General features: G+C 41.4%; 1 protein-coding gene and 1 long non-coding RNA gene across 5 annotated transcripts in view; one reads left to right on the top strand and one right to left on the bottom strand.

Annotated features, from left to right (window-relative positions):
- Positions 1 to 451: 451 nt before the first annotated feature.
- The window catches only part of LOC128696295 (A-type potassium channel modulatory protein KCNIP1), a 285,448-nt gene continuing 262,327 nt past the window's right edge, over positions 452 to 23,572 (bottom strand). For both annotated transcript variants that reach the window (XM_070092301.1, XM_070092302.1), the window contains exons 4-9: positions 9,337 to 9,442; positions 7,911 to 8,026; positions 7,474 to 7,612; positions 5,989 to 6,133; positions 4,592 to 4,654; positions 452 to 2,417 (exon numbers count right to left, since the gene is read on the bottom strand). In XM_070092301.1, the coding sequence (XP_069948402.1) occupies positions 2,373 to 2,417; positions 4,592 to 4,654; positions 5,989 to 6,133; positions 7,474 to 7,612; positions 7,911 to 8,026; positions 9,337 to 9,442 (614 nt within the window). In that variant the 3' untranslated portion in view covers positions 452 to 2,372. The remainder of the gene's footprint in view (positions 2,418 to 4,591; positions 4,655 to 5,988; positions 6,134 to 7,473; positions 7,613 to 7,910; positions 8,027 to 9,336; positions 9,443 to 23,572) is intronic.
- Positions 20,718 to 23,572, top strand: part of LOC138853761 (uncharacterized) — a 103,752-nt gene continuing 100,897 nt past the window's right edge. For 2 of the 3 annotated variants that reach the window (XR_011392913.1, XR_011392910.1), the window contains exons 1-2: positions 20,718 to 20,848; positions 21,872 to 22,171. This is a non-coding gene — a long non-coding RNA (uncharacterized lncRNA). Of the gene's footprint in view, positions 20,849 to 21,871; positions 22,172 to 23,037; positions 23,084 to 23,572 lie in introns of all 3 variants that reach the window. The other variant, XR_011392911.1, reaches the window with a different exon arrangement.

The raw sequence follows: 23,572 nt of genomic DNA, 5'->3' as shown, positions 1-23,572 counted from the left end.
GCTGCCCCCTACCGCCTAACTTTCTAACCTACTTCAATTGACATGGTCACGTGTTCTTTGATATAAAATGTTTTAGGAATATATAATTTGTACACATGACAGATACATCACACACGCACACACGCGCGCACACACACACACACACACACACACATGTATACATAGCTTTAAGAAGAGGTATGATAAAGCTCATGGAGCAGGAAGAGTGACCTAGTAGCGACCAGTGAAGAGGCGGGGTCAGGAGCTGTGAATCGACCCCTACAACCTCAGCTAGGTGCATACAACTAGGTGAGGACACACACACACACACACACACACACACACACACACACACACACACACACACATACACACACACATACACACACACATACACACACACATACACACACATTTTATATATATATATATATATATATATATATATATATATATATATATATATATATATATATATATATATATAAAAGGGCTTGGATACGACCGTGCAAAACAGAAAATCATGTGGGAGTGTTGTTGTAAACCGTCTTAAATAGATAGTGGAGCTTTAGAATACAAAAAAGATGAATTTGACAAAAAAAGTCAACTTACGGACAGACCCAGCTTCTATTTTTTAATTCCCATGTAGTATATTATTATCTTAACATACTCCATACTCGGGAGTATATCTCAACCGATTATATATATATAAAGTACATAAATTCACCTATCACAGTGTAACAATAGACATCTTCAGGTTTAATATGTACGAAGCTATGAATGTATTCCTGCATGTTTCGTCTCAGTGAGTCGTTTTGAGAAGTCAGTAAGACAAGTGGGATAACCCGATTATGTTGTGTCCAACCGCTCTGACTGCCAGAGTTTATTCCTGAAAGGAAGCTTCAAGGGTATAGAGTTTCTCAAGGGGATAGGATTCCTCTAGGGTATAGGGTACCTCAAGGGGAGTATAAGGTACCTCAAGAGGTGTATTCACCGAAAGGTGTATAAATCTCGGTGCTCTAAGAGTTGAATATAATCGCTATTTTAGGGATTAAAATATCCCTTCCATGTGGTATACTACCTCGATCACTGCTTAACAGACTTTAATCCAGTAAACTAAGCAAGAGTGTTGTGATGTTATTTACCCATCAGTGTTTCCCACCCTGGCAATACGGCCCCTCGTGAATTATTCTAAATTTTGCGTTTCCAAAATTACGTTTTATTCACCATTATTACCATTCCTAGTAAATTTACAACATGGAGGGTTTTAGCTAAAAATGAAAGTGGCAAACACTGCTCTAAAGATTTTCACTTACCATTTCTTGTCAATTTGTAACATTAATGAACCTCTGGACTTATTCACAACCTATAGAAAATTTAATTTGAATTAAAAAAAAATCACAACAATTTTATATTCTGCCAGTTCTGATGAACATCCTTTATCATGGATCTAAAAATATACTCAAGCCGTCTTAGTTTACATATATTTTTCCTTATTCTTAAATACCTGATCATTCCAATCATTCGTTAGATATCCGATCATTGCAGTCACTCTATTTAACTGTCAGATTCCAGCATCTTGTTGATGTTTTGCATCGATTGTTGCCTAATATTTTGTTTCCCGTGAGAGGAGAGCAGTTATCTCCCGTCTTCCGAGGATTCTGTCACGCATCGGCCTGTATATCAACTCATGTTGATACTCATTGTCTTTGCAAAAATCACGGAAGATAACACCGACTGGCTTCATTACCAGAGGAACCTGACAGAAGGCGGCTTCATGATTCGACACTCATGAGATCCTTATGATTTCTACATTCAAGTATCTTGACACTCATCGACTTGAGGAACTGTCGACGAGGGCAAACTAATGAACAAGAATAAACTTCCACGGTAAATTAACCACAGAACTGAGCATTTTAAGGAGTTATGAGTGAAGCTACGCAATCCTCGATCACGCAGAGGATTCAGTATTCGCCAGTTTGTCAATTAGCCTCCTTAAACTTTTGCCGATTTTTCAGTTTGTCGGCTTGAACATTGCAGAACAGGACTGTGGACCTGTCGGCTTTAACAGCCTCCAGACTGAACAGGTCGCGGAGCTAAAACCTGTAACCTGTTACAGGGCTTTTGTTATATGAGCACCGGTTCAGCTGGTACGCATCCACTAGAGTACAGAAGCTACAATGTTCACCCCATCCTTAAAAAAGTATAAACAGGATCGCGACACAATCTACGAGGATACGGTCTTGATCGTGTTGTAGTAGACAGTAGGCTTCTTGGTACGTCTTTCGTGGCCAAGCGTCGTTCTGAATGATGATGACGTCTGAACGTCGCGTCACCAACAACTGATGACGGAGGTAAACACTGGATGACGTCGCAGCTCTGGAGACGCTCTACTAAATCTCATTAAAGATGTTCATCGACTGAATGACTTTCTCGTTCTGCAAGAAAAAATAATAGTTACTCTTCTCACATAGAAAATGCAATACGTAAACAGTAATCTGTGAACTGAATCACTATTTCAATTAATACCTCTGACTGGAATAATTCACAACTAATCCAAAATTCTAAACCGAAACTGGTCAACGTTTCGAGCCATTTTGGGCAGTGATATAACTGCTACTTGATAAAGGTCCAAAACAGACCGAAATATCTAATTTTCTTTTCAGAAAATGAAAAAACAAGGTGCAAGAAGATTCTAGTTTGTGTAATTATCACTAACTATAAAGTAACAATTACATTAACGCAACTATTGCTATTTATAATAAACATTAAAAATACACAAATGCAGTTTTCACAAGATAATTTCTAGGCAAGGGTAAATACACCCAAAGATGTGTATTTCTGTGTATTGATGCTGTATGTTTTAATTCCTATTTAAGTTATTAAGATATCCTCGGCTGGTGGTGAACAGGTTACGTGCAGCCTTAATGAGTCTCGTGTAGTCGATAAGCTTGAAACTCAATAAACCAATCTTTTATTTTAGATTTTGATAATTGTTTTTTTGAGTTTCAAAGTCTGAATCAGTAAAAAGAAACCAAATTAATACACGAAAACTTATTTCGTGAACTATCTGCGTTTGGGGTCTCAGTGGCCACACTAGCACAGACATGGGCACACTAGCACAGACATGGGCACACTAGCACAGACATGGGCACACTAGCACAGACATGGGCACACTAGCACAGACATGGGCACACTAGCACAGACATGGGCACACTAGCACAGACATGGCCACACTAGCACAGGCATGGGCACACTAGCACAGACATGGCCACACTAGCACAGACATGGCCACACTAGCACAGACATGGCCACACTAGCACAGACATGGCCACACTAGCACAGACATGGGCACACTAGCACAGACATGGGCACACTAGCACAGACATGGGCACACTAGCACAGACATGGGCACACTAGCACAGGCATGGGCACACTAGCACAGGCATGGACACACAAGCACTGGCATGGCTGGTGTTGTAGTGAAGAGGTTCAGTGAAGCTTGATGAACACCATGTAGTTGATAGTATTGAAACCTAACCAACTAATGAAGCCTTAGAAAAGGTTCCATTGCTCCAGATACCATATGGTACGAACAATTCCTTCAAAGTCTTAGGAAGAACAGATTCCATCAAAGGAAGTGCTAGGAATACCAGAATCCCTCTAAGGAAGTCTTAGGAAGATCAGATTCCTTCAAAGGGAGTGTTGTTCTTTATGCTGTACTAAACCCGAGGGAGTCATTCATGAGCAGTGAAGGCTTGATCCTCCGTTCAGCAATCGCCGCCCCACCATTTGACCAGTCATTGCTCATCCTCTATAGCAAGTGTCCGTGACCAGGCCGTGATTCGTGGACGGAGGATCAAGCCTTCATCAGTTCTTGTATATGAATGACCCACACGGCATTAGAGCTCCACGAAATGCACTTCCAACAGCTGTTACTCTACTCCCTATGACAGAAAGTGTGGGGAAAAAAGCTAGTTGTTTCTCTGTCATACTCCGTCACCCAGGATGGGTTGCTCCCTATCATATTTCATCACACAGAATAGGTTTTCCTGGTATATTCCATCACAAAGGATGGGTTTCGTGCATCAAGTAATGAAATGTGTCGGCCTGAGTTGGGAGACTTTAGTAGGGTGATGAGGATATCATCAAACATTACACAATGGGTTCAGTAGGTACAGCAGTTTCGTGAGAGGGAAGATGCATGGGAGGATGTAGAGGTGTCTACCTGAGGTTAGTATGGAATATCTTCCATATCTAACCGGTCCAAGGAAGATACCAAGGGGTATCTTCCTTGGACGGGGAGAGAGGATAACCTAACCTAACATAACGAATGCATGGACCCACACGAAGTGTTTACCCAAGTGGAGGAGTGACCAATGAATAATCATGGTATAAAATCCTTGGAGATCAGGTGTTACAAAGAAGGAACAATACCATCCATAGGCAACTGGGACGCATACTATGGTAAACAAGACGTGCATGCCTATGTACACGCACAACCGGCGCCATCACCCTATACATCACCACACGATACACCACACAACTTTCACGACACACATCACACCACACTTCACACTTCACTACACCACACACAATTACTATGTATCACCTTTGAGCAGTACTCCATGAATTCGTCCATAGTGACCACTCCGTCCTTATTCAAGTCCAATTTCTGGAAAAAGACCGAAAGAGAAAGAGAATAAGACCTGATTACTTTCTGTTCCTAGGGCAAAGTATCCCTATGTAAACATAATAATAATAGAATTAATAATAATAATAATAATAATAATAATAATAATAATAATTATCATTATTATAATAATAATAATAATAATAATAATAATAATAATAATAATAATAATAATATTTACGTTATTAACTACTTTAGATATTGTAAAGTTCATAATCATGGTCTCTCTTTACTTGGGTTAAAGTAATTTAAGTTTCTGTAGTAATTTAAGATCCCGTAGATTCTATACCAGTTTTGTTGCGACCTTCTGAATCATCAGAGGGTCGCAACTGCAGGATAGGTGGAACACTTCTGCAGTTACAGACTGTATCCTCTATCTCGTCTTCTACATTCTCCTATATTTCCATATCCTTTCATAGGTATTTGATTAAAATAGCCACTTATTCAGCCATACCATACACAGGGGGTATAGTATTTGTATGAAAATAATCTCCATCGTTATAGAAAAGAGAAAAATGGGTGTGGGGGGTGGGTATGTTGGAGAGAAATTTGGCCTATGTTATATATTTAAAAATTCACCAGTGTGGGAATAACGCAGATTCATTTATTCAATAGTCTGTCGGCATTTTAAAACTACATTATGCTCCTAAAAATTTATATTTACTCTAGTCTGGGGACATCCAACCTGAACCTAACCTGTCTCTACTTCACCTGTACTAAGTAAATCCCACTAAATATAAACTGATCCGAGATAAGTTGGGTAGGATTGATCTGAAAATTAATGTATATTAATTTCTTACACGCATATATTCATTTATATACAAATTGAATCAGATGAGTACACAAATATATACAGAATAATTAGTGCATATATACACATGTATACACACTCATAATGCCCATATAGCATTATCTGTACATATGGTAGGAACAAACACTGATTGTATTACTGACTAGCAAAGTATATATGAGTAAATACTGTATTTTTATCTGTACTTGAGTATAATAATACACCCAAGACGTTAGACATGTGTTGAAGAATATCCTGGGTACTGATGGATGGGAGTGTAAGATCGTATGAATGCTGATGGGGAATGTAAGAGTAAGTGGAAGAAGTAGGTGAAGGTAAGAATGTGGTGTTACTTGTCGGTAGGAAAGAGTGGGAAGTGGGAGGGGAATGGGGGTAGAAAAAAAAGGGAAGGGGATAGGTGAATATTAAAATGAATGGAGACAGTAAAAGAGAGGTCTCAGTTCCTGTGTATGTGTGTGTGTGTGTTCCTTCACCTGTGTGTACCAGTGTACGTACACTTGCCTACCTCGAAGACCTTGTCTACATGGTCAATGGCAGTGCCGTCATCGATACCATGGTTGCCTGGCTCTCCCATGAGATCATAGATAGACGTCACGATGTCAATGAGTTCCTCCTTGGTGATGTAGCCATCGTTGTTGATGTCGTAGAGACTGCGGGAGGAAGGAAACCAGGTCAACACGGACGTAACTCAGCCTCTCAGGAAGGAAACAGTTATTCCATAAGGGGAAAATGTAGTAGCTGATTCACGCAATAGAGAAAATACTTTAGTAAGAGAGTAATAAATACAGCATTATACAGCCTTTTATTGATGTAAGACATGAACAGAACCACGCAGGTGATGAGTACAGTAGTCTTCAAGACTACGGTACTCATCACCTGCTCCTAGGCCGAGGGACTCATTATCTCATCTTCCACTGTCTGCTGTAAATATTTCTAGTGGTCACATTATGTCTATGTATTGTACTGATAAAAACACTAAAGGGCGAAACGTCTAGAAGTAAAGATACCCAGATGTTGCATATATGTCCAATTCATCATCGCGTCGGCATTGAATACCATTGATATACAAATCTATCCTGACTGAATCATCTTTAAAAAGTTAATCCACGTATGATGTTGGTACTAATGTCTGCCGTTGATGAAGAGCTGCTTCGTATGATTCCTGACTAACCTGTTGATAAATCCTCGGGTATCATACCTGCCTTAAACACTCGTTAACCGCTTGGTATCATACATGATTTACATGCTGATGAATCTCCATGGTATCACGCCTAAATTAAATGCTCGTTAACCACTTGGTATCATATCTAACTGATAAACCCTCTGGTATCACACCTGTCTTAAACACTCGTTAACACTCGTTATCTGATTAACCCTTGTTAAAGGGGTTTAAACCCTGTATGCAACACGAGGGTCACCAGATAAGAATACTTTAATCCCTAAAAATAGGGATTAAAATAAACTCTCGGTGTATATACAGTGACAGAAATACACTTCTCAGTTTGTATATCCTGTGGTGTCAAACTAGATTTATTTGTTGATGGTTCCACACGTGAGGGAGAAGTTAAACACATAAGAAATGTTAAAAGTATACTAGTTAAAAGACAAATAACGATGTAAATAACTAAGTAGGAAAAAGAAGTGTCCATTGAAGGGATAACTGAAGAGAAGTGACCATTGAAGGGATAACTGAAGAGAAGTGACCATTGGAGGATTAACTGAAGAGAAGTGACCATTGAAGGGATAACTGAAGAGAAGTGACCATTGAAGGGATAACTGAAGAGAAGTGACCATTGAAGGGATAACTGAAGAAAAGTGACTATTGAAGGGGTAACTGAAGAGAAGTGACCATTGGAGGGTTAACTGAAGAGAAGTGACCATTGAATATGCAGCTGAAGAGATGTGATCATTGGAGGGGTAACTGAAAAGAAGTGATCATTGGAGGGGTAACTGAAGAGAAGTGATCATTGAAGGGGTAACTGATGCTTACTTGAAAATCCAGTTTATTCTCTCCTGCAGCGTCCCCTTCAGTAGCACCGACAATCCCATGATGAAGTCCCCGAAGGTGATGGACCCAGACCCGTCCTGGTCCATCGTCCCAAACACGTAGTGGGCGTACATGGCAGAGTCTGTGAGAGAGTTGGTGTCTGTAATGAACGTACATGAAAGAGCCCGTGTTGACAGTGATTGTGCATGACAGTGATTGTACATGACAGTAGGTGTGGATGAGAGTGGGTGTGCACACAGACAGTCTGTGTGGATAGCGGATATATGTATGTGTGTATAAATATGTATGTTTGCATATATCTTAAGCGAAATGCAATATCTTCTCAAAATATACCAAATAAACTTCATCTCTAACACGAGGACATGTCCAGGAAATCCGTGACATACAAGCGTCTTGGGAGACGAGTGCAAGGAGCTTACTTCTTCCTGATCCGTCGTCGGGCTGGCCTCCCAAGGGAAAGAATTTGCCGTAGATCTCCTTGAAGGTCTCTTCGGAGATGACACCCGTCGGACACTCTTGCTTGAACCCTCGATACCTGACGAGAACATTAATAAGAAAATATATCTTAAATAATAATACTGATAAGTTGGACATAGAAAGTACTTTAAATTAAAAGGGAGAAAATAACGATGTTATGTTTGTGTCAAGCATCGGAAAGAGTACTAGGAGAGAAGTAAATAATGTATTTGAATATCATAGGAATACAGCTAGAAGCCTGAGTGTGTTTATAACTATGATAAAATGAACGTAGCATGTCTGTGATGAATGGTTTGAAAAACCGACAAGTTGAAGATTGAGACACTTATGCAGCATATGGGAATCTTTATTCAGGAAACGTTTCGCCACACAGTGGCTTCATCAGTCCTTACGCCTTCCTCTTTGTAATGGACTGATGAAGCCACTGTGTGGCGAAACGTTTCCTGAATAAAGATTCCCATATGCTGCATAAGTGTCTCAACCGTAGCATGTCTAAGGAACAACTTGCAATGCAACCAGACTGATGTTGTACTAGCCAAGCTTAGGCTTCGTTACAAGTTCCTCTGGCAGTTTATCACACGTACAAAGATGCTGTTGAAATTAACTGCAAAATATGTGGTCAGCATTGTGTCACTCTCTTGAAAACTATGTGCTTTCTTCTCCACTTATTGAGACAGCACAATTATCTGTTATATGTCAAGCTATCTTATTAGGGAAAATAAGTTAATAGACATACTGGGCAAGTGTCCTAAATTTGCTGGTAACAAGTATGACATAAATTGTCATATATACTTCTGTTAATGATTATACCTCTCGGGGCCTGTTAGGTCTTATTGTATATCAATATGTACTTGCGTTAACGTCCATTTAATGTATATGGGATGCTCAATAAACTAGCCACTACCGTCCACAGGATGTATATGAAGAGCACAATAACCTAGCAAAGTCTAAAATATATTCAACTAACCTCCAAAATGGAAATATAAACTAAGCATTTTGATCCGTTAATGATGGCTATCGGAGTGAAACGTCTAGTTTTGTCCCCCGTCATTAGTAACGTATAATAATAATAATAATAATAATAATAATAATAATAATAATAATAATAATAATAATAATAATAATAATAACAGCAACAACAATAATAAATAATAATAATAATAGCAACAATAAAATAATAATAATAATAATAATAATAATAATAATAGCAATAATAATAGCAATAATAATAGCAATAATAACAACAATAATAATAGCAATAATATCAACAATAACAATAAAAATAGCAACAATAACAATAATAGCAACAACAATAATAATAGCAACACTAACAATTACAATAACAATAACCATAACTCTACATCTTACATAAACTGTAGCTCCTCCTTAGTGAACCTGGTTGCCTCACACAGCTGGTCGAGTCCCTCTGGTCGGTACCTGAGAGGCGCTAGTTCGAAGTCTTCATATTCTTGATCTGTAATAGAAAACGTCTCTTTTAACGTCACAGAAAATGTCCTCGTTACCTTCAGCGGTAACAAATTTGATTACTAAAATAAGTCAAGGAAGAAGACGAAGAAGAAGAAGCAGAAGACGATGACCAAGAAGAAAATGATTAAGAATTTAGTTACGAATATCATCAACCCTGGATAATTCACTACAGTCGGGGCGTCATAAGGGTTTGTTCGGATTTTTAACCCGAATGGTCAGCCATTCAGGTTAACACAGTCAGGTCAGTGCATTATCAGGGATTGACTGTCTTATATCCACCAGTCACTAACACCGGGGTACCTACTAACTGCTTGGTGAACAGGGACAGTAGGTGTAAGGAAACATAAGCAACATTTCTCCCCTGCCGGGGAGCGATCCCCGGTCCCTCAGCGTATTAGGTGAGAACGCTACCAACCGAGCCCCGAGAACCTTATATCTACTTTGCGCAATAAGAGCAATAATACCTCGACTGAAATAATTCAAAACAGTCCAAAACGAATGATATTTCACTATACGAGATTTCGGCTGTTATCTGACCATTGTTAAGTTGCCAGCGAGTAGGAACACGGTGAAAGGCAGCTGAAAGATTAACGGAGGAACACTGCAGCAGGCCTACTGGCACATAGAAAGCAAGTTATTTATCATGACCATTTCCACCCACCTATTTCTACAACCTTTTTCCAAAGCTTCCTAAGAATTTGCTTCAATACCTCAGGTACTAGTCAAACTTAACCCTGAGGGACTGACCACCTCATATCTCCAAGGTTGATGGACTGATTACATCATCTTTAATTCACTACTACACCTGCTGCCTCTGTATTTGACTGAAGAAGTCTACTGTGTAGGCGAAACATTTCATCAATAAAGACACCCAACAACTGCACATGTGTCTTATTCTTCAGAAAGGTAGAACTTGCCTAGCATGGGCCAGTAGGCCTGCTGCAGTGTTCCTCCTTTCTTATGTTCTTACGGGAACTTTATAAAAAGGTAAAATATAGCGAGCATTTCTTGCCGAGTCAAAAACGAACAGCTTAAGAAGCGCTAAACCTGTAAGGATTACAAAGCACCTAAGGGAAAGGGATGAAAAACGTTAAGGTTCGATTCAAAGTCTCTGAGAGGGCCAGGTTGATCAAATTACCTGGATCAAGAGCTTCTCGGCGGTTTCCAGGAACCTTCTTTAAGGTGACTTCAACAGAGAAATATTTTAGGGATGACGTTTGAAGACGACGGACGGACTGCTTAACAGGAGAATCCCTTCAAAGGGATACCTCGATAAAATTCCTATTTCCTTTCTATTTTCCCAGGCTTTGTATGATCCATCCCCCTACGGTTTAGCGCTTCCTCGTGATTATGATAATAATAATAATAATATAAGCATCAAATTTTTGCATTACTACTACTGCTACTACTACTACTACTACTACTAATAATAATAATAATAATAATAATAATAATAATAATAATTATAATTTTGCAGGAGAGAGCTGACCCGGAGAGCAAGATGCTGTTTTCTGAAGGTGCTCAGATATGTGATATTACTCCTATCCATTCCTGTGTGGTCGGGGCAAGAACAGTAACGCGGGACTCAAGTGTCGTGACCTCGGTGCCAGAGAGTGCCATAAATGAATTTCCCGGGCTTCTAGTGCCAGTGAGAATGGCGTGAGGGTCGCCTTGCTGTGAGAATGGAGAAGTGCTACACACACACACACACATCGTTGGTGCCTCCGCTGGGATGCTGCTACTAAATCCTGCGTTGTTGGTAATTACTGTGAGAGCTTGATGTGGTGGTTGCAGTGAAAGGAATCATGCAGTGGTATGTGTGTGTGTGTGTGTGTGTGTGTGTGTGTGTGTGTGTGTGTGTGTGTGTGTGTGTGTGTGTGTGTGTGTGTGTATGTGTGTGTGTGTGTGTAGAGCTAACACAATGAAATCATAAATGTAAATGCACGGCCCTATTGTTATAGATATAAATTTATATCACGGCCTTGCCATAAAATGGGAGTAACAGTTACATGCTACGTCCAGCCAGGAGACACCAGAGCTGAGAAAGGTTCTCACACTTCCGGGTCTCCCGTCATAGAGTAAAGGCAATCTTTAAGGGTGTTCCAAGACTCATACAACACTATCTTTGCTCACAACTAAGTAACAATCTTATACTTTTTCATTGGAGCATAAAATCTATCTCCCACAGGCCATTGGATGCTTAACCATTTAACGTCCAGGATACGTGTATCTTTCCTAACAACCAAACCACCATCACTCGTATACCAGTATCTTACAAGATGTACTTGATATTCGTATTTAGATTCCCTAGTCCTGTAGGCGGTAAATTAACAAGCCAGTTCCATATTCACTGGAATAACGTTGGACAATCGATAGGGTAACCATAAACACCCACTCTGGCGCGGCCACCTTGTGTTAGCAGACAGATGACATGATCAGTCCCAACAAGGAGGAAGCCTTGATGCTAGCGAAATGGTCTCTATACAAGCAAATGTAACTTCTCTCCTCTTCTCTACATCAATCTCGGTTACCCTACCATTTCCCAAACGTTTTCTAACCCCTACTGGGTTAGCAGTTGCCCTTAAATTTAATAGTAGTAATAATATAAAGAGTATCATGGTACGAAACCCATAGCCATAAGCCTGACTATTACTACTAAGCCTATGGTTGGTACGATGTGCCAGCTAGCAGATTGGTAATCTAATAGCGTGGCTGCGAATCCCCGATGGGCGGCGAGGTGTTACGTAGAGTTGTATTTAGAATTCCAGGAACAATTGAGTTTGATATTCACGCAGGCACACACGTGCACTCAAACACCATACACATATTCCAAAGTTGTTATGAGAGGGTCAGGATCAATGTATGCCAGCCAACGTATACACAACTCGGTGAATACTCTGGCTTTCGTAAGCATACTCATACATATATACATAATGTAGGTATGGAAATCGCCATACTCATTTCGAAAGAGAAAAAAAAGGGGGGAATAATATTAATTAATTAATTAATAATAAAATAATAATAATGACCAATCGGATTATGATCTATGCTATTATGACTAAATATTTTATACTTTATTAATTTTTATTTATTTTACATTTGTGTATAATTCCACAACTCTATTCCATTCTCAGTGTTTGATTAACTGATTTTAGTCATTCATTCTCTCTCTTTCTCTCTTTCTCTCTCTTGCAGTCTGTCACTCCTTCCTTTTACTTACCTGCCTCCCTCCCAGCATTTCAATTAATGACGTTCTTATTCCCGCTCTTTCTCCTCTCTTTTTCTTCCTTCTTTTCTTACCTTAAACTACAACTGTAATATCATCAACTGTCCACCACCTTTCCACCCACATCCCGTCCCTTTCCACCGACCTCCTCTTCCTCTCCGCCCCGTTCCATCCCTCTTCCCCATTCCCAACCTTCCCACCCCTTCCCCCCTTTCTCCAATCACACAAAGAAAGTAACACACACACACACACACACACACACACACACACACACACACATACACACATATATATATATATATATATATATATATATATATATATATATATATATATATATATATATATATATATATGCAATAAAAACTCTGGGTCGGACATTAAATTTTCACACATGAGAAACTTCCACACTTGTTTACCTTCAGCTGCGTAAATGGAACAATAGATTTAAATTCCTCTAATAAAGCAAGTGGCCCAAAAGTTTGAACTCTGTCTATAACAGGAAAATATAGTGAACTCTGGTGGTGATGCGAGAAACGGGAAATTGTTTAATGATTTGACGTAGAAAATAATGTTTATAATACACACTGTATTGACCATTGAAAATGAAGATCTCTTAATGCAAGTAAAATTAACTACAAAAATAATTAGCTCAGTAGTGAGCACAAAGAAGCAGCGGAGTAACTGTGAACTGCTCAGTAACTGCGCACTGCTTGGCAACTGTGCACTATACGAACCCTCGTTGGCAGTCACGGCAAAGCGAACTCTCCTCTATCTCTCTCTCTCTCTCTCTCTCTCTCTTTGATCCATCAATATAATCCTTTATTCTTGAAACATGAACAAAAATCATGCCGCAAGAAATTATCCAAGATCATCAGCAGGAATTGGCTTAACTCAGACACCGCCCCAGGAGGAAGAGAGAGAGAGAGAGAAGCAGCCAGCCTCCCTCACCACAGACACGTCGAGCAAACGGTCCAGGAGAACAGTCTGAATGACAACACCGGATGACACAGGGATACCAAATGACACAGGGATACCAAATGGCACTGGAATACCAAATGACACTGGAACATCAAATGACACAGGGATACTAAATGGCACTGGAATACCAAATGACACTGGAACACCAAATGACACAAGGTCACCAAATTACACAGGAATACCAAATCACACAGGTAGCGCAGGAAGCGCTCGTATAACAAGCAAAGGCGCCCCATTGGAAATAAAGAATCTCAAAGGAAATAAGTAACTTTGAGCCTTTTTGAAGTTATCCTAAGTAATTTACACATGTTACTAGGTATGATAATTATACATATGTGTACCTGTACCTAAATAAATGTATTTACTAAAGAGCTCTTAATCCCTTCTCCGTGAAGACCACAACATAAACTAGGTAGCCAGGTACTTGCTGAACTTGACACAGGTAGCGCTGGCCTAGTACCTCACGTCTTAATTAAGCGGAGATCCAGACTTACCAAAATCACCACAGGGACTATTGACAGTGAAGGAGGGAGTAACGAGAGCGGCTTCACGTTAACGATTGTAATTAATAAGTCCATATATCGACCAATTAAAACCACGGGGAGACATAGATGCCATTACCACTGGATTGAGGTACCTGGATCCACCGGGAGGCCTGGTCTATGACCCAGCTGCCGATGTGTTGACCCTGGAGGGAGTGTGGCTGGAGGGAATCAACGCCCTTACGGCCGGGTGGATCGCGGTGGATCCCCGAAAACATCGTTTAGATATCCTTCTGGGGTATGAGGGATATTCTCTTATATTCTCTCTCTGTCTCTCTGTCTGTCTGTCTGTCTCTCTCTCTCTCTCTCTCTCTCTCTCTCTCTCTCTCTCTCTCTCTCTCTCTCTCTCTCTCTCTCTCGTATCCTTTTCTGCCCTCTTATCTCACTCCCCTCAACCCATGCCGAGATTCTGTCCATTCAAATCACCCCAGATTCATCTCCCCTCTGCCTTCTCTCCTCTACCCCCCACTCCCCTCCCCACGCAGGTAGAAAGGTCGTACCGCCTTCCAATATGCGTCGCGTCACGATAAAGGACGAAAAATGGCACTGGAAACTCGAGAGTGCCAGTTAGGGAGCCACATTCCTGTTGTGTCTTGGGAATTGGCACCCGCGGTAGAGGGACTTCAATGAGGGTGGCGTCCCAGGGTTCATAATTACGATGGTGAGGGAGATGAGGAAGGGGGAGGAAGATTACGGGGAAGAGAAATGGTGAGGTGGGGATGGACGGTGAGGTTGGGAGTGGTGGAAGAAGAGGCTGGAAGAACGGTACTGTGCCGTACTCAGTACAGTACCGAAATTAGGAAATTACGGTACGGTATTTCTGACAAGCACGAAAAATGCAGGGGGCAGGGGGGAAAATATCGTACCATACCGTATTGGCAGCCTTGTTTGGTGTGGAGAGGAAGAGGAAGAGGGAAGAAGCGAGGTGTTGGGAGGGGTACCGGTAAGAGCAGGGGGTGAGAAGGACAGTGGGTGATGAAGTGAGGAATACCTAGAGTACACCTGGAGAGGGTTTCGGGGGTCAGCGCCCCCTGGCCCGGTCAGAGACCAGGTTTCGTGGTGGATCAGGGTCTGATCAACCAGCTGTTACTGCTGGCCGCACGCAAACTGACGTACGAGCCACAACCCGGCTGGTCAGGGAAGGCAATGATCACGAAATACTCAAGCCACCCATACACATAGAGGCGAACACAGTGACGTTAAACATTGTGTTTATATCACCAACATGTACGCGCCTCTTTGCACTCAATTATCTACACTAATATATTTGTGGTTGCAGGGGCGATTTAGTTAATCTAAGATTAGCTTTCAGGAATCTTAACAAAGAATTATCCAGAGCATTGAATACGACATGCCTTTTGAAATATCTTGGAGAATATATCACCGATATGGAATTCTCTCCTGATAAAACATGCTAGGAAACTAGAACCTCACTGACCCTGTCATGTCCATTTTTGAAACTATGTATAGAAACTGCCTCTGATACTACTAATACGTCTCTTCCTGAGCACCATGAGACTGAAAAAATACTGGCTCCCCTCTGACTCATCTATATCTTAAACTGCCCAAATGTGTCCTCGTGTCACTCGCTTCTTAAACAGTAAACTCCTGTGCACTCTATCAAGTTATTAATGTTACTAATAACAATATTCTATTACATGTAAACTACATTACCTGTACATCGCAGAAAATAAAGAAATTATTTGTATTTGTTATTTGCCCATAGTACTGGGTCTCGTTTTATTACAAACCTTTGTTGTTTCTCGAGTTTTTTTTATGTGCTTTATCAGGTGAGGGGTTCCAAAATGTTGCTCTGACAAATGTCGTAGTTATAATGTGAATGAATCATTGGTGAGGCTATTGAAATCAATTTACTGCCGAGGTTATTCCGTTGATGTGCACCTTAAGAGATATACTCAGTGCTATGCTCACCCCGAGGTCCGCTTTCTTCAGTGATGCAGAAAATGTTATAAAATACTGACACGGTGGGAAAATAGACAAAGATGCGGTATAATGCGATCATTTATTGACTACGTTTCGCTCCCTATATACACTCAGGTACTCTGCTTTATTGACTACGTTTCGCTCCCTATATATACTCAGGTACTCTCTGCTTTATTGACTACGTTTCGCTCCCTATATATACTCAGGTACTCTCTGCTCAGGTAGATCTATTTGTGACTTGATAAAGCCCACTGTGTGGGCGAAACGTTGTGAATAAAGGATCGCATTATACTGCTCAATTTTTGGTAATATTTACCAGTCCCAGTTTTCATTACCTTGTAATTTCTGGGGTGAAATTACAACAATCCTTTATTAAACTAATCATGAAGTTTGTCCAGGTTCACTTGTCGTCTTTTCCTGCCTTATCTAATTCGTCTCCTGTTTTTATTCTTCTCATTAGTTCCGCTTCATCAGCATGTCGTTCACGCAGGCAGGGGAAAGAGCACTGGTGCCAGTACCGATCCTTGTAGAACCCCACCTGGTCAACTTGCCCTTTCTGATGCCTTTACCTGGAAAACTGTGTGTGTGTGTGTGTGTGTGTATGTGTGTGTGTGTACTCACCTAATTGTACTCACCTAATTGTGATTGCAGGGGTCGAGACTCAGCTCCTGGCCCCCGCCTCTTCACTGATCGCTACTAGGTCCTCTCTCTCTCTGCTTCCTGAGCTGTATCATACCTCTTCTTAAAACTATGTATGGTTCCTGCCTCCACTACTTCACTTGCTAGGCTATTCCACTTCCTGACAACTCTATGACTGAAGAAATACTTCCTGACGTCCCTGTGACTCGTCTGAGTCTTCAGCTTCCAGTTGTGACCCCTTGTCCCTGTGTCCCCTCTCTGGAACATCCTATCTCTGTCCACCTTGTTTATTCCCCGCAGTATCTTGTATGTCGTTATCATGTCTCCCCTGACCCTTCTGTCCTCCAGTGTCGTCAGTCCGATTTCCCTTAACCTTTCCTCGTACGACATTCCCTTGTGTGTGTGTGTGTGTGTGTGTGTGTGTGTGTGTGTGTGTGTGTGTGTGTGTGTGTGTGTGTGTGTGTGTGTGTGTGTACTCACCTAGTTGACCTAGTTGTACTCACCTAGTTGAGGTTGCGGGGGTCGAGTCCGAGCTCCTGGCCCCGCCTCTTCACTGATCGCTACTAGGTCACTCTCCCTGAGCCGTGAGCTTTATCATACCTCTGCTTAAAGCTATGTATGGATCCTGCCTCCACTACATCGCTTCCCAAACTATTCCACTTACTGACTACTCTGTGGCTGAAGAAATACTTCCTAACATCCCTGTGATTCATCTGTGTCTTCAGCTTCCAACTGTGTCCCCTTGTTACTGTGTCTAATCTCTGGAACATCCTGTCTTTGTCCACCTTGTCAATTCCTCTCAGTATTTTGTATGTCGTTATCATGTCCCCCCTATCTCTCCTGTCCTCCAGTGTCGTCAGGTTGATTTCTCTTAACCTCTCCTCGTAGGACATACCTCTTAGCTCTGGGACTAGTCTTGTTGCAAACCTTTGCACTTTCTCTAGTTTCTTCACGTGCTTGGCTAGGTGTGGGTTCCAAACTGGTGCCGCATACTCCAATATGGGCCTAACGTACACGGTGTACAGGGTCCTGAATGATTCCTTATTAAGATGTCGGAATGCTGTTCTGAGGTTTGCTAGGCGCCCATACGCTGCAGCAGTTATTTGGTTGATGTGCGCTTCAGGAGATGTGCCTGGTGTGTGTGTGTGTGTGTGTGTGTGTGTGTGTGTGTGTGTGTAAATTTTATTACTCTCCTGGACCCACCTTCTCTCCCATCTCCACCTCATAAAAGCCAAAATATAACACTTGTGAGTAATATTGGCAGGCGTGGGTTGGGCGCCACCGAGACTGCTTCGTATACCTCATAAATGCCCACCTCAGCCCACTACTCAACCCACCTCCCTACCACCCCAATAACCCACCCATTTTTTATCCCTCCTGCCATAAGGAGACTATAATATATTACAGAGTGTGGATAAAGAAATATTTTTTTTAGTGTAGGATAAGGTAATATTTTTTCAGTGTGAGTTTAAAATATATCTTTCTCTCATGTTAAGCAGTGCAAAAATATTGTTCGTTGTGGAGTCAGGTGGTTGAGGCAAATTTTTCAATACCTAACATTAGGAGTTAACGACCAAGTATAGAATGATAGAAGTTGAAGAGAGAGAGCGAGAGAGAGAGAGAGAGAAAGAGAGAGAGAGACAGAGAGAGACAGACAGACAGAGACAGGAGCTTGAATTTGGTCGATAACTGTGTATGCAGGTTCAAGTCTCCTTACTCCTGCTGCCATTATTCACTTAGCAGTCAATAGGTACCTTGCTGTAAAGTGGCCTATAGACAAGTCTCCTTATACTTAAGGTCTCTCTTCACTTAGCATTAAATAAGCAAATGAGCAAAACGAGACGTATGTGTAAGTCTTCCTACACCTGCTACCCATATTCACCTTTCAGGAAATAGGTACACCTAGCTGTTTGTCAACTATTGTGCATCACATCCTGGAGAACTGCACACCATCATACACCCTAAGAGGGGGAGTACCTTAGTACCAATGAGAGGCTCTTCTTCCTTGAATCAAACCTGATTATCTCCCATTCCCCCCCCCCCAAGAGGCCGTAATTCCCTACCGTTTTAGAGCTTCCCTATATCATAAATATAATATTCGGGGCTTTAAAATGAGCCTTCGCATATTGCTTCCCAGATTTGCATGAAGTCAATCTTAGCGACACCTAGCAGGCAGTGGATGCAAATCCATTTACCCAGAAAAAACTCCACTTCTCAAGTCTCCATATATAAAGTGTGTAGTAGTGAAGATTCTTGGAAGATATAAGAGGGATATTAAAGCTAGGGATAAGGTCTTATTGTAGGGGAGAGAGTTGGGGAGAAGATGGTGTAGAAGAAATGAGAGAGAGAGAGAGAGAGGCAGAGAGAGAAAGAGAGAGGCAGAGAGACAATTTATTGCGGCTACTGAGTATCGTAACGTGCTGACTTTGTGACTTGTTACTGTTCTTACTAAATAATGATACACTGGGAAATGAACTAAGTAAAGATATCCACCTAACTTGCGCTGTAAATTTCAACCCATCTCCAGAAATTGGAAAGTTATTTCCCGATTCACATAACCAGGACTTCTCAGCCTTCATATAACTCAAGAAAGACAAAAGACTTGCTGTGTGTTCACAAGTTAGGTTACGTTAGGTTACGTTAAATGAGGTTATTGTTAATTAATGATTAGATTTTTTTTTGGGGGGAGGGGAGTACTGCCAGTGGAATAATAACCTAAAAATCATAGTTATGATGATAATGAAGATGATGATAATAATAATAATGATTGTGTTTGCTCAAATATTTGTAGTTGCAGGTGTTGAGTCACAGCTCCTGGGCCCCCTCTTCGCTAGTAGGCTATGTGTGTGTGTGTGTGTGTGTGTGTAGTCACCTGTTTGTGGTTGCAGGGGTCAAGTCACAGCTCCTGGACCCGCCTTTTCGCTAGTGGGCTGTGTTTGTTTAGGTGTATGTTACCTATGGGTGGTTATAGCGCAAGTATGTTGTATTTCTCTCTCTCTCTCTCTCTCCCCTCACGGAAGGTTCCTTGATGTTGGTGAGGGGCTCTTGATTTAGGGAATTGGATCTGTGCTCCAGTTCCCCGAATTAAGCTTGAATGCCTTCCACATCCCCCCCAGGTGCTGCATAATCCTACGGGTTTAGCGCTTCCCCCTGATAATAATAATCTTTCTCTCTCTCTCTCTTTACACAGGGTTTGACAAGGTTAGGTAAAGGATCGCTAGCTTTATTGACAAGCTATTTACAGGTTAAGGATTCCTAACTTTATTGACAAGCTATTTACAGGTTAAGAATTCCTTACTTTATTGGCAAGCTAAGAGCTGTTACCTACATCAGCTCATTTGAAAGCATTTTTATTGTTATGAGACATACAAGTAGGGAACAGGATGAAGTTGGAACCATGTGTGGGCCAGCATTTTCATTTGATCAACTGACTTTATCTCATTGACATCTCTCTCTCTCTCTCTCTCTCTCTCTCTCTCTCTCTCTCTCTCTCTCTCTCTCTCTCTCTCTCTCTCTCTCTCTCTCTCTCTCTCTCTCTCTCTCTCCCTCACGTAACATAAAAGTTTATTCTAATGTAAATCCTTTAAAGGAGGTTCTTCAATGCCGGTGAGGGGGCTCTTCATCAAAGGAATTGGACCTGACCTCTCGTCCCTTGGACTGAACCTGACTCCCATTTGTCATTCGATGAATAACTATCACAGATTAAACGCTTCTCCCTTAAACGCTTATCTCTAAATATAATAATAATAATAATGATAATAATAATAATAATAATAATAATTAATAATGCCTCATTTAGTATTCTGCGGCCAGAATGAATAAATATATGAAAGCTGAATTACACTTGACAAGTGTCAAGAGGGAGGTGACGGTCCCGCCTCGGTCAAGTGGTTTTGGAACCACTTGAGACTCTGCAGTGGTTCACTGGACCGGAGTCGAGTGGTTCACAGCAGCTTCGGATCACCGAAGCTGAACCTTACAGAGCTGTGTGTGTTCAGTACGTCAGACGACGCAGCTGCTGTAGGAAGGTCCTCATGGCAGCATTATCCTAGACAAGCAGGTTAATATACACAGAGCTGTGTAACTCACTGTAGGTAGATTGAGAACTGTGTCTCAGTGTATATACACCGAGAGAGTTTTAGGTATTAAAGTGGTATTACCCTTGGTAATAGGTATCCTTGACTGTGTACAGGCGACATGCAACCTTAATGGCCCTCGTGTAGTTGACAGGCTTGAAACCTGGTCCCCTCAAGGGAGGTTCCTTGACGCTGGTGAGGGGCTCTTGATCTAGGGAATTGGATCTGTACTCTAGTTCCCTGCACTGAACCTGAATGCCTTCTATGCAGCCCCCCCCCACAGGCGCTGTATAATCCTACGGGTTTAGCGCCCCCCATGATTATAATAAACCTGGCCAACGATCAAACAAGGCTAATTAAACCAAGTTAGCTCTGAATAAAACTATAAACGCCGTATACACATCTCGGTGTATATACATTGAGATATACTTCTCGGTGTATATAACGATGACTTTAGAGTAAAGTGCTGATTAGGCAAATGTTTATAAGGGAAATAGTGTCTGCACGCTGAAGGAGGAGATGTTAATGTTGCAGTTTTATAAGTGTAGTATAGCGCGCCTCTGGCAACACAGTCATGCGGTGAATGATGAAAGTTTTTCTTTTTTCGGGCCGCCCTGCCTTGGTGGGAGACGGCCGATGTGTTAATACAAAAAATGAAATAATATATCGCGTGTACAAATGTTATTAGAATGTTAATGAATGTTTATATGTGAAAGATGCTAAATTCCCCCTGAAGGGGAGGGGGGGGAGAGGGACTCTTGATCCAAAGAACTGAAGTTGTCATCACGTGTCATTGGGTTGACCCCTCGAGGGAGGTTCCTTGACGCTGGTGAGGGGCTCTTGATCTAGGGAATTGGATCTGTGCTCCGGTTCCCTGAATCGAGTCCAAATACTTTCCATCTCCCCCCTTACATGCGCTGTATAATCCCTACGGGTGTAGCGCTTTCCCCACGATTATAATAATTCATTGGGTTGAACCTGATTCATTGCCTTCCTTTCACCCCCAGGACGCTGCATGACCTCCTACGGATTTACTGCTCCCCCATGAATGCTGATAGCGTAACATAAAGTGCGTTGAAAACAGGTGCGTTAAGTGCGTTCCTAACTAGACGAAATGTGCAGTGATGGCTTTAACATGTGCGTCAATAAGTGCGTTAATGTGCTTTAAGTGAGTTACTAAATTCGCAAGTGCTTAAAGTGAGTTCATAACGACACCATCTGGGGCCCCCAGTACCACCTGGGGGCTCCAGCACCACGTGGAGCCCTCAGAACCACCTGGCTAGTGAATCAACCACCTTCAAGGGAAGGTAAGCTTCATTCCATACATCTACACACTAACAAAAAAAATTATCTTAATTCTCCGTAATGATAATTCTAACGTGTCTCGAGAATTATTTATGTGGCATAAACAATAGCTGTTGAATGAATCGCAAGGTTTCAAAATTATATGTTGAGTATACTTGGGAATAAAGAATTAAAAAGCACAGTACTGTGACTCGAAAAATATGTAACCCGTTTCGGTTCGATTTGGACCATAAACTAGTCGGAAGAGAGAAGGGAAGGGAGCAGCCAGTGTATATGCGATAAGGGGGGGGGGGGAAGAGACGGTTGTAGTAGTAGCAGTAGAGGTAGTGGTGGTTGTGTTTGTGCTACTACTATCACTACCTCCCAGTACCTCCACCACTACTACCACTCCTATTATACTATTACCTCCTCTCGTTCTCCTGGCTCCGCTCTCCTCGTATATATACTGGCTCCCTTCCCTTCTGACCTCTGTGTGTGATTAGTTAATGTTATAAGTCGAACCGAAACGTCATCCTAAGTTTAATTTTTCTATGAGTTATTTGAGTATGCTTGGGGATATCTGGGACACTTTCTAAAGGTACATGCAAGAGAGTATACCTTGGGATATTTGATGATGGGAAAGACAGAAAACCGAGGTCTTGAAAATCCACACCGAGGATATGTGCTGAGAATAATTAACTTCTCTCTAGATTAAGAGCTATCGTACATTATCTAGATGCATTAATCAAGGACAGATAAGCAGAAGGCGTAGACTGAAGGGTTAAACCTGGGGATACTCTGAAAGGTGGTGGCTGGGTAGTGTACCTGGAAATGTTTCCTGAAGGTGCAGACTGAAGGGGCATTAACGAGTGACTTGTTTTCCTTGCAGGTAAGTGAGAACTGACAGCTCCTCGTGGAACAGTTGGTACACTGAGGTAAGTTCGATTTACACCAAGTAAAAAAAAAAAGCTTGCAGAGAGGAAATATGAGACGTTTCGCCTGTGGACAGACTTCTGTCAACAAACGAAATGTGTCCGTAAAGTCCCCTCTCTGTAAAATGCCTTTTTTTCACAATTTCTCAGCTTATCGCTATTTGTCTCCACGATTTACACCAGCTGTCAATGTCATTTTTTTTTCAATGTTAAGGAAGTATCTTCAAACACGTGATACCGATACTAATATTTCCAATGAGAAGTGCAAAGAATAGTTGCATGTTTACATCCCTTGCATAGTTGAGGACGGCCGAAGGCCAAACCTTGAAAAGGGGTCATCAAATTCCCTTAGTCTCCCATAGACACGATCATCTAGTAGCGGTGCACGTAGTAACGTTCATTAAAATAACAGATGCTTTCATGTCCTCGTATTATCCAGGGAGGACACCATGCTTCTGTTTCGGTGAAGGAGTACGTAACTTTACGTTCCTA

Source organism: Cherax quadricarinatus, chromosome 39, assembly GCF_038502225.1.
Source record: "Cherax quadricarinatus isolate ZL_2023a chromosome 39, ASM3850222v1, whole genome shotgun sequence".
NCBI lineage: Eukaryota > Metazoa > Arthropoda > Malacostraca > Decapoda > Parastacidae > Cherax > Cherax quadricarinatus.
Note: the sequence above shows the minus strand (reverse complement) of the source record. Positions and strands in the feature narration are given on the sequence as shown.